Raw genomic sequence first — 11230 nt, forward strand, 5'->3', positions numbered from 1 at the left:
GGCTGGCCATACAATCCTCTTCATCAAAAGGTGATGAAGGAGGTGTAGATTCAGAAAATTTAGTAGAAGGGCCTTCACCTGAGGCTCTCTTTTTGTCTCTTTTTTTACTGCTCACAGGTTCTTCTTTAAGAGCAGATTTACCTTTCTTGGACAAGTTAGGGGTGGATTGAGGTGCATCATGCAAAACCTCTTTAACAGATTCCTTTCCAGGAATTGTTATAATCCCTTTTTTGAGTTTAGTGATACAAATGAGGTTTATCATCTCTTTGATACTGAAAAATTTATCCGAAGGGTTGTCAACCACACCCTTGGATTTACACAAACCAGAAATGAAACTAGGGAACCACAACTTCCCTTTTTTGTATGAGGCACAATTGCCAATTCTTTTTTGGATGAGAAGGGCAGCATCTACTCTCTTTCTAGTCAGTAGACACCACAACAAAATTGCCCTATCTTTTGTAACTAAATGTACATGGGTGGTGGGTAGAAGTCTTGCTCTTATGACGTGATACCATACTTGAGCTTTTTCCACCAAATATTTCTTATGGATGGTGTTGGTATCTTTGTTGACTTCCCATTGTGTCCCTGGGACAGCAATGGTGAGCAAGACCTCTTGCAAAAAGGTAGGGTCAGATTGCTTTTTTAGAACATGATATTCATCTTTGGGCTTTGATGGGAGAGAATAAAATTCTCTCACTGCTTTTGGCCCATATGATATCTTGACCCCCCTACAAACCAATTCAGTTTGCTTTTTGCTAGTAACCTCAGCATAAAATTCCTGAATAACAGTGACATTGGCCACTTGCTGAGGGTGCAAATAAAATTTTTCCCGGTGTTGGGATTTCACCACGTGATATACATAGGGGGGATAAGAGTTGTGACCCTCAAATCCCTTGTCAGGAATTGGTTCCCTATTTTTCATGATCTCTTCAAACCTCTTAAGAATGTGTTCAGAGGTGAAGGAGGTGATTGAATGACTCTCAGGGTCATTTGTGGAGTGTTTGATACCGGGTTCAGATGATCCCCCACTCCTCAAATTTTTTCTAACCATAATTGCTGACAAAACTCTAAAATTAAAACAAAAATTAACAAAGAGCAAAGACTAAATAGAAATTAAAAGAAAAGGAGTAGATAACACCAGTAGTGCAGTCTTAAAAACCCCCAAACTTAGGCCTGAATAGTTGCAGAAAAAACACCTGACAAAACATTACAAAAAAAAAAAAAAAAAAAATTTGTTAGAAACAAAAATAATAAACTGAAATATTAACCGTGAATAAAATTAACAGTGTTCTATTTTTTTTTTTTCGTGTGGGCAATATCCCAGCAGCCACACCTTTTTTTATTTTTTAACCAAAACAGCAACAAAAATATATACAAAAACAAAATTGTAACCAAGCTTAATTTTTAAAGTCTCAAGCTAGACTTTTGTTTGTGTTTAATTGGTGAGAGGGTCAGTAAGAGATATAGAAATCTGAGCTTTCTCAATTCCCTCCCCCAAATAATGTTTTAGTCTCTGACCATTAACAGTGAATTTGGTGCCATCTTTGTCATTTGAAATATCTACTGTACCATGTAAATGAACTTTTGTTACCTTAAATGGACCAGACCATCTAGATTTCAACTTTCCAGGGAAAAATTTTAATCTAGAATTTAAAAGTAGGACCTGTTGTCCTACTGCAAACTTCCTATTTAAGATTTGCTTATCATGCCATCTCTTCATTTGTTCTTTATATAACTTGGCATTTTCATAGGCCTTTAATCTAAATTCATCCATTTCATTAAGTTGGAGAAGCCTATTTTCTCCTGAAGCAGTGGCATGAACATTCAGTTGTGTGGTAGCCCAATATGCCTTATACTCAAGCTCTAACGGTAGGTGGCAATTTTTACCAAAAATCAGCTTGTATGGAGAGCAACCTAAAGGTGTTCTATAAGCTGTCCTATAGGCCCACAAGGAATCATCTAATTTAAGGGACCAATCCTTCCTTGAAGGATTTATAACTTTTTCTAGAATCCTTTTAACTTCTCTATTTGTAACTTCTACTTGCCCTGGTTTGTGGGTAGTAGGCAGTAGCCACTTTATGCTTAACCCCATATTTAGCCAAAAGGGCGTCAAACTGCCTATTAACAAAATGTTTACCCCCATCACTAATTATGGCTCTAGGAGTCCCAAATCGTGTAAAAATATTCTTTTTCAAGAATTTAATCACCACCTTTGAATCATTGGAGGGTAAGGCAGCAGCTTCCACCCATTTGGAAACATAATCTGCAGCAACCAATATATATTGGTTCCCAAAGGAGGGTGGAAATGGGCCCATAAAATCTATGCCCCATACATCAAAGAGTTCAATTTCCAAAATTGGTTTCAAAGGCATTTCTTGCCTTCGAGACACATTACCAGTCCTTTGACACCTATCACACCTATGGACATATATATTGGCATCCTTGAACAAGGTAGGCCAATAAAAGCCAGATTGCAGCACCTTTGTTGCTGTCCTCATACCACCAAAATGACCACCATATGGTGAGTCATGACCCTGCTGTAAAATTGGCTCTTTTTCTTCCTCTAACACACATCTCCTAATGATCTGGTCAACACATTTTTTAAACATGTATGGCTCATCCCACAAATAAAACCTGCTCTCATTTACCAACTTTTTCCTTTGTTGGTAACTCAACTCCTTAGGAAGTACCCCACTAACTAAGTAGTTAGCTAAGTCAGCATACCATGGGGTTGTGTTAGTGGCAACTAAAAATAGTTGCTCATCAGGGAAGGTTTCTCTAATGACTTGCTCAACTTCCTTTTTATCTTGCTGCCCTTCATTAAGCCTAGACAAGGGATCAGCCACTTGATTTTCGGTTCTTTTCCTATCCTTAATCTCCATATCAAACTCTTGAAGGAGAAGAACCCATCTAATTAACCTAGGCTTTGAATCTTTCTTCTCCACCAAATATTTAATGGCTGAATGGTCAGTATACACAATGACCTTGGTGCCTACCAAATAGGATCTAAATTTGTCAAAGGCAAACACCACAGCCAACAGTTCCTTTTCAGTCACTGTGTAATTTAATTGGGCTCCATTTAAGGTTCGACTGACATAGTAAATAGAGTGAAAAACTCTATTTTTTCTTTGTCCTAACACAGCCCCTATTGTCTAATCACTTGCATCACACATTAACTCAAATGGCAGTGACCAGTCATGGGCTATTATTATGGGAGCAGAAATCAACTTTTGTTTCAGCTCCTCAAAGGCTTTATGACAAGCCTCATCAAAATGGAAAGGGGTGTTGATTTCAAGCAAATGACTAAGAGGCTTAGAAGTTTTTGAAAAATCTTTTATAAACCTCCTAAAAAAACCAGCATGTCCAAGGAAGGATCTAATTCCTTTTATGTTTACAGGTGGTGGCAGTTTTTCAGTCTGATCTATCTTGGCTTTATCAACCTCTAATCCAGCTTTAGAGATCCTATGTCCTAGCACAATGCCTTCCCTTACCATAAAGTGACACTTCTCCCAATTTAGGACCAAATTTGTCTCCTCACATCTCTCAAGCACTTTTCCCAAATTTTCTAAGCACTCTTCATAAGAGTCCCCAAAAACACTGAAGTCATCCATGAAGACTTCTACAAACTGCTCTATCATATCAGTAAAAATAGTCATCATGCACCTTTGAAAGGTGGCTGGTGCATTGCACAGCCCAAATGGCATTCTCCTAAAGGCAAAGATGTCATAGGGACAAGTAAAGGTGGTTTTTGGCTGGTCCTCAGGGGCTAGGGCTATTTGATTATAACCTGAATAACCATTCTAGAAAACAGTAATACTCTCTACCAGCCAATCTATCCAACATCTGGTCAATAAAAGGCAAGGGAAAATGGTCCTTCCTAGTGGCTTTGTTGAGTTTTCTGTAATCCATACAGATCCGGCAACCAGTGACAGTCCTAGTGGGTATTAATTCTTTTTTTTCATTTTCCACAACAGTGATCTCACCCTTTTTAGGGACACACTGTACTGGGCTGACCCAGTTACTGTCAGAAACGGGATATATGATCCCAGCATCCAGCCACTTAATAATTTCTTTTTTTACCACCTTCATAATTGGATTAAGTCTCCTTTGTTGCTCTCTAGAGCTGCTGGATGGGTCAGTAAAAAGGATTTTATGCATGCAATAGGAAGGGTTAATGCCTTTTATATCTGCCAAAGACCAACCTATAGCTCTCTTAAATTTTTTTAAATCAGCCAGCAACTGTTCCACCTCTAAAACAGTGAGCAAATTAGACACAATGACTGGCAAAGTGTCTTTTTCTCCTAAATAAGCATACCTAAGATGGTTAGGTAAAGGCTTAAGCTCTAACAAAGGAGGTTCTTCAATTGAGGGTCTTGGGATTTTTAACCCTCTCTTGGCTAATTCTAATGACTCAATTTTTATTTTTCGAAACTAATTCAGATCTAGAATTTAGCCATTTTACATCTTCATCTGACTCAGTGTGACTTAAATCTAGACCCCCACAACGAGAAATTTGTAAGGAGTCTAATGCAGACTCATGCAGAAGATTTTCTTTTACCACACAATCTATGATATCCATCCTAGCACACTCCTCTACGAGAAATTTGTAAGGAGTGTAATGCAGACTCATGCAAAAGATTTTCTTTTACCACACAATCTATGATATCCATCCTAGCACACTCCTCTACATCCCTCAGATATTTCATGGCTTTCAAAATATTAAACTTAACTTGCTCCCCATTCACATTCATTGCCAACACTCCCTCTTTTACATCTATTACAGCCCCACCAGTGGCTAAGAAAGCCCTCCCCAAAATAATTGGAACCTCTCGGTCTTCCTCATAGTCCAAGATTATAAAATCAGCTGGTAGAATAAATTTGTCTACCTTCACCAAGACATTCTCTACTTTCCCTTCAGGATAAACTAAGGACCTGTCAGCCAACTGTAAAGTGATAGTGGTAGGATTTGGCTCTCCTACTTTCAGCTTTTTGTACACACTCAGAGGCATTAAATTGATACTAGCACCTAAATCACACAATGCTTTGCCTATGTAATGGTCTCCTATGGTACATGGGATTGTAAAGCTTTCTGGATCTCCTAGTTTAGGAGGTATCTTGCTAAGCAAATATTGACTACTCTCTTGTGTAAGAGAAACAGTCTCAAACTCTTCTAGCCTCCTTTTCCTTGAAAAAATTTCTTTCATGAATTTCACATAAGTGAACATTTGTTCTAATGCATCCACAAATGGAATGTTGACATGCAACTGTTTTAGGAGGTCTAGAAATTTCCTAAACTGATTGTCTTGCTTCTGTTTTTGCAACCTTTGAGGAAAAGGTGGTGGGGGTCTGTGTGAGACAACTGGTGTCTCAACATTTGACTTGGGTGTTGGACCCTTTGGAATGGACTTTTCCATGGAAATAGTCCCTAAAGATGGGTCTGGTTGAGTTTGAATTTCTGGTTCGACCAGAATAGGTAGGGGATCACTAAACACAGCCTCTTGTTGGCTGTCATGGACTCTAGGTGACTGAACAAATTCAGAATTTAATTCTTTTCCTTGCTTCACTTTTTCCTCTTCTCTTTTTTTTAATGTGGAAGGTCTAACCACAGCTTCTGGCTGATTCACAGATCTGCCATTTCTGAGCTCTATCATAAGACATTGCTCATTATTTCTCCTAGGCTCTTCAGTGTTACTAGGTAGGGTACCAGGGGGTCTGCTATTCATAGTATTTGCTAGATGGCCTAGTTGGGATTCTATATTCCTCAAAGATGCAGGAATACTTTGCACAACAGCTTCCAAGCTATTTTGCTTAGTCTCATTCTTAACCAAATATTCTCATAACAAAGCTTCTAAGGAAGCAGTTGAAGAGGTAGGCATCTCACTAGATTGAGCAACAAGTTGCTGCCTTGGAGATTGTTGGTAGTTTTGAGAGGAAAAAGGTGGTTTGGCCTGAGCATTAGACGGGCCAGCTTGCTGCCCTTGCCCTTGGAAATACTGAGGCTGTTGATTCTGCCTCCAACCTTGATTAAAGTTATTGGAAAAGTTATTTTGGTTCCTATTTTGGTTTCCCACATAAAAGACAGATTCTGGGTTGGATGGGTAGCTACCAAACAAATGGGGTCCACCACAGAAAACACAAGTTTCACCTGAGTTCACTGCATTGACTTGAGGTTGGGGCACTGGAACTTGAGGTGTAGGTATTGGAACTTAAGGTTGAGACAACCTTGCCTCAATGGCTTGTCCTTGGGTTCTAACTAGAGTGGACAGTGCATCAAACTTGGCTGAAAAGGCTGTTACTGGATCTACCTCATGTAAGCCAGCCACTCTCCTAGACTGATTTCTCTCTTCAGGCCATTGGGCATAATTTTGAGTCATTTGTTCTTGATTAAAGGACATGGACATTAGTAGCAGAATTTGCTAAGGCTCTGTTTTGAATATTCAGGCTATTGTAAAGAGTCTGTAATACTGCCCAAGAGGGCAAACCATGGTTGGGGCATTGCTTAAGAAGAATTTTGAACCTCTCCCACACATCCACTAAGGTCTCACCATCCTTCTGCATGAAGTTGGTGATGTCACACCTAGTTTGCACTATCTTGTTGGATGGGAAAAATTTCATGATAAATTTTTCAGCAAGGGTGTGCCAATTGGTTATGGAGTTGGATGGAAGGGAGTTCAACCACTCTTTGGCTTTGTCAGCCAGTGAGTGAGGGAAGAGCTTCAACCTCAGCACATCATCTGAGATGTTAGGATTCCTAAAAGTGTTGGCCACTTCTATAAAATTCCTAAGGTGTTTGTGTGGGTCTTCCATCAACAACCCATGAAACTGCCCCATATTTTGGAGCATAGTGAACATGACAGGTTCTAACTTAAAGGGCACTCCATTAACAGGTTGGGCAATACTTGGGTCTAACTTATCCAAAACAGGTATGATGAAGTCCATCATGGACCTATCATTGTCATGTATGACTGGTGGGTTCTCTATCCTTGCAGGTCCTTCTTCATTCCCATTTCCATTTCCTACATCCTCCATCTCTTCAAAATCTGGAATTGGGATTTGCCTATTTGCTCTCTGGGTTCGTCTCCTAACTCTAAATGTCATTTCAGGTTCTGGATCAAAAGAATCTAAGAACAGGTGTGGAGTTGCACTCATGCACCCTTTTAACTAAAACAAGCAAACCTGACTAGCTAAAACAACTTAGATTACTATTCAGTTTTTTTTTTTTTAAAAAAAAAATATATTAACAGCAACCTGCCAAACAGAAAAGTCCCAAATTGCAGCAGCAACAGTATCCACAACCAAACAGATTTATAGAGCAGTAACAATATATCCAAACTAACAGAATGAAACTAATAATAAAAATAAAATATTGAAACTACAAAATTAAGAAACAAGGTAACAACTATTAAACAATAAACTAGAAAATGAAATGACAGGAGAATTATATAAAACATGTAAAAATCAGAATATGAACAGAACAAGAATCAAACTACCACTATATAAAAAAAAATAATGTAGCAACAGTGACTACGCAATAAAGAAGATAGAATTAAAAGTAATCTAAAAATAAAAACAGAAAAATAAACTAATTCAGAACAGCAATCATGCTGAATTCTACAAATGTACGCTTTTGATCCCCGGCAACGGCGCCAAAAACTTGTTGCCTTGCTAACAGTTATGCAAGTAGCGTGCAAGTATACGCGACAACAAATAATACAGGGTGTATTTGAGACCCTTTTATCGTTCCCACAAGGATCTTTAGCGTGTTTAACTTGACTAAACTTTGTAATTGCTAAAACTGAACCTATTCTAAAAAATGAGTAAAAATGAAAACCAAATAATCACAATACTAAGTTAAACTATTACTAACCAGTGACTTCTTTTCTTTTTGGATTTTTTAAAGATTGATTTCAGGCACTAAAGAGTGAAAAATCAAAGGAAAATAAATTGGGGTTCTGATGTAAAAAAGAAAATTTGATTGCAAGAGATTTTTATATAAAGAAATTAGTAAACAGAATTAGAAGTGAGATATTGAAAATCAAATGAAAATAATGCTGAAGTGTTGTAAACTCAGTTGTAAAAACAGGTTGAGTTTCAGTTCCCCTTCCCCAACAGCCTCTGAATGAGTGCTAATTACAAGTCCCTAAAAATTAATTCCCAAGTGATGGATTCTTTCTTATTGCTTTTAATCTCTTAAAAACATTTTTGTCCTAAACAAATATTTGCACATCTATGTGCTAAACGAAGCAAAGACCCTTATAGTCCAATCCAAAATTACATGGAGGCTATTCTCATCTCTGAGTAACATCCCTTGAGTGCTTTCACACTCAAGTCCATGTGCTTAACACAGTTCTGGACTTAGTCATCTCTCAATGGCTAATTCCTAAAATAATATTCTACCATCAGGCCTTAACAATAAAATATTTTAAATTCAAACAGTGTTAAACAAAAAGGAATCAACTTTTAACCAAAGCAATCAACACAAATTCATAGCTGAGGTTCGGGTACCTACACCCAACCTTGAATAGATTAGCTCCTATCCATAAGAATGGAGCTCAAAAACAGCAAATAAAATTGAAAATTACAGAATATTAAAGTGCTTAAAATTAAACTACAGCACTGGTCCGAACAACCGGATAACCACAGTGCTGTACTAACATGAGTATTCAGAGACAAACTTCATTACCAAATCCAAACAGAGAAATGAAAATTCTGCATAAAAGGGTAGAAAAAAATAAAAGGTAAAAATAGCAGATGAAAAACCCGAGCCCCCGGCACACTCACTATTCCTCCACTTTATACAACCTTCTTCCTTTGCATGTATGGATTTCTGCCTCACACCTCAGCAAACATCACGCACTTCTTGCGCGTAGCATATCAGTGGTCCCCAACCGCTCCCCACTTGCATCTGACAATCCAAATGAAATTTCGCTCCTCCAAACCGCACGATGACTAGTGCCTCCAAAAATTGCTTCAGCCTCCACTCACAAAAGCTTCCAGCTCACCCACTCAGTCAAGGGTTTTGTTTGGCTTTTTCTGTATAAAAAAGTAGTGGTTAGGGTTTGGTTAATCCCTCAATGGACCGTGGGTGAGGGTTAATCTTGATAAATAAACCGAATACAAGGAGCGGTCTGGCTTTACAAGTCGATTTGTGGCAAGGAAATTTGGATGGGTGGTGTGGATTTGTGGTTGAATGAGGGTAGGTCTTTGTCGCACGATGTGTGCTAGGGTTTTCTCTCAGCCCTTTTCTTTTCGTGTTTCTGATTCTGTCTCTTTCTTCCTTTCTTTGCTCTTTTTTCTTTCTTTTCTTCAAACGGGCTTTTGATTGGGTTCTCTTCATACAACAGGCCCATTTCATTTCTTCTTGCTTTTTTTTTCTACTCTTTCCTTCTGTCTTTCATTGCTTGGAAAGTGTTAACAAATGGGCCTGAGAAACAAAAATTGAAGCCCATTAGCATTTGAACCCATTATATTTCAGTTCAACATAAATTTGGGGTATTTTAACTACACAAATTATTCTTTTCTCTCCATTTGCACATTAAGCCACATGTTCTAAGTCTCATTTAAGAGACTTATCATAAGGCATTCCCTCCATTTGCTATTCTTGTCCCAAACCATGAAAAATGAGGTTCCCACGTCATTCTCTTTCCACTCAGTCAGTCCCTCCAAGATCAATCGCCCAATCCAAACATATCAATAATGTGATGTACAGAAATAAAATGAAATCCTTTCTTGTATTGTATGTTAAAATGATGAGCTGCATAATTTTAAATCAGAATTTCATGGAAATTATTTGTTCTATTAGTTTATTTCTGCTTCATATAATGGGTAATGTATTTCTTGAAAATGTTGTCTGATATAAGTATGATTGTGGTGTTAAACACATGATCTCTCACGGTTGTACTCACCAGTCTGGTTTAGGTTTATAATTAGGAGTAACTATGCTTGTAAATGCAAGAAATTTCCTTATTATTATTGCCTTACAACTTTTAACATCTTTTAGGTAATAGAGAAAAGATGCCAAGATTAACAGACTTTGCTTATTTTTATCATGATTTCTCACTTTTTATCACTTCTAATAAATGCAAGAAATTTCCTTATTGCCTTACAACTCTTAACATCTTTTAGGTAATAGAGAAAAGATGCCAAGATTAACATACTCTGCTTATTTCTGCATTCTCTGGTTGACAGGTTTCCAAACTTGCTTCTGAGGCAAAGCATGAAAAGAATTCTTTGACCAAGGAGATCTCTAAAATTAGCAATTATGGCATTTCGGTCTGAGAACCTTTGTTTCAGCATTTTCTAATTGAATATGTAACTTGAGTTTTCTGATCAGACCCATCATATCCGGTATTCTTTCCAGCTTTCTCGACAGGAATAATACAACCCTCCAATTTTTTTAAAATGTTTCCTTTGTGGTTTATGACTTTTGCAACAGGGTGATGCACCGTCCCCATTGTAGGAAGGGACTATTATAGGAAAAAACAATGTGAGAAGAAAAATACATTGAGGTTGTATACCTTAAACTTAAAAATGAATTTTTTTCTTTTGTTTTTCTTCTCCCAATATATAAAACTCAGTAGTAAGAATGACATTTTACTACAAAACATCTATCACTCAGTTAACGAATCTATTTGGAATTGAAGATTTTTAGGGTTTTAACAATTCTCTAGCTGATAAATTTACAAAGAATGGGGGGCATTTTGGAGTTGTAACATTTCTCTGAGTATATGACAAGTTCAAAATGGATGACTCATTTTTGCTTTGATGGGTTGGGAAAAATGATATCGAGTCATGGTTTTAACTATTCCAGAACTGTTAGTCTACCTTGAATGCTATAATGCTACTCGTTTCATTGCAATAAGTCAAGGACAAAGTGCCGTACTAGGAAGTGTTGGCGTAGTTATTGAACAAGTACTTGCAAGTAATGTATGTAGTTACGAAAGATGATGTTTTAATTTCTTGTGATCCATGAACTCTAAATTGTGTTTAGGTGACTACAAAGCTAACGATAATAGATTAAGGGGGTGAAGATAATGAGATCGTTTTGGGTTGTGGCCTATTGGCTCTATTGTTGCCTGGGAGAGTAAAGCGTTTCATTTTATATTTTAGAGCTGCTTCAGTTTGAAAAACCAGAATGTGCGGTGGGAAGAATAATTTTTATTGGAATCAAAATGTTTTAGCTTTTACTTTTATCAATTAATACAATGCGTACCTGTTTAACAATAATATT

General features: G+C 37.4%; 1 protein-coding gene and 1 non-coding gene across 2 annotated transcripts in view; both read left to right on the plus strand.

Moving 5' to 3' along the window:
- LOC133296763 (RGS1-HXK1-interacting protein 1) overlaps nt 1-10591 on the plus strand; it is a 63663-nt gene extending 53072 nt beyond the window's left edge. Inside the window, exon 9 of the mRNA XM_061495818.1 lies at nt 10189-10591. Within this exon, the coding sequence (XP_061351802.1) occupies nt 10189-10278 (90 nt within the window). The 3' untranslated portion in view covers nt 10279-10591. The remainder of the gene's footprint in view (nt 1-10188) is intronic.
- LOC133296764 (small nucleolar RNA R71) lies at nt 6479-6584 on the plus strand. The gene has a single exon (XR_009749546.1). It is a non-coding gene; the product is annotated as a small nucleolar RNA R71 (small nucleolar RNA).
- Nucleotides 10592-11230: the final 639 nt, after the last annotated feature.

This window comes from Gastrolobium bilobum, unplaced genomic scaffold (assembly GCF_033153095.1).
Source record: "Gastrolobium bilobum isolate Gb01-03AN ecotype WA unplaced genomic scaffold, APGP_CSIRO_Gbil_v1 utg24368, whole genome shotgun sequence".
In the NCBI taxonomy this organism is placed as follows: domain Eukaryota; kingdom Viridiplantae; phylum Streptophyta; class Magnoliopsida; order Fabales; family Fabaceae; genus Gastrolobium; species Gastrolobium bilobum.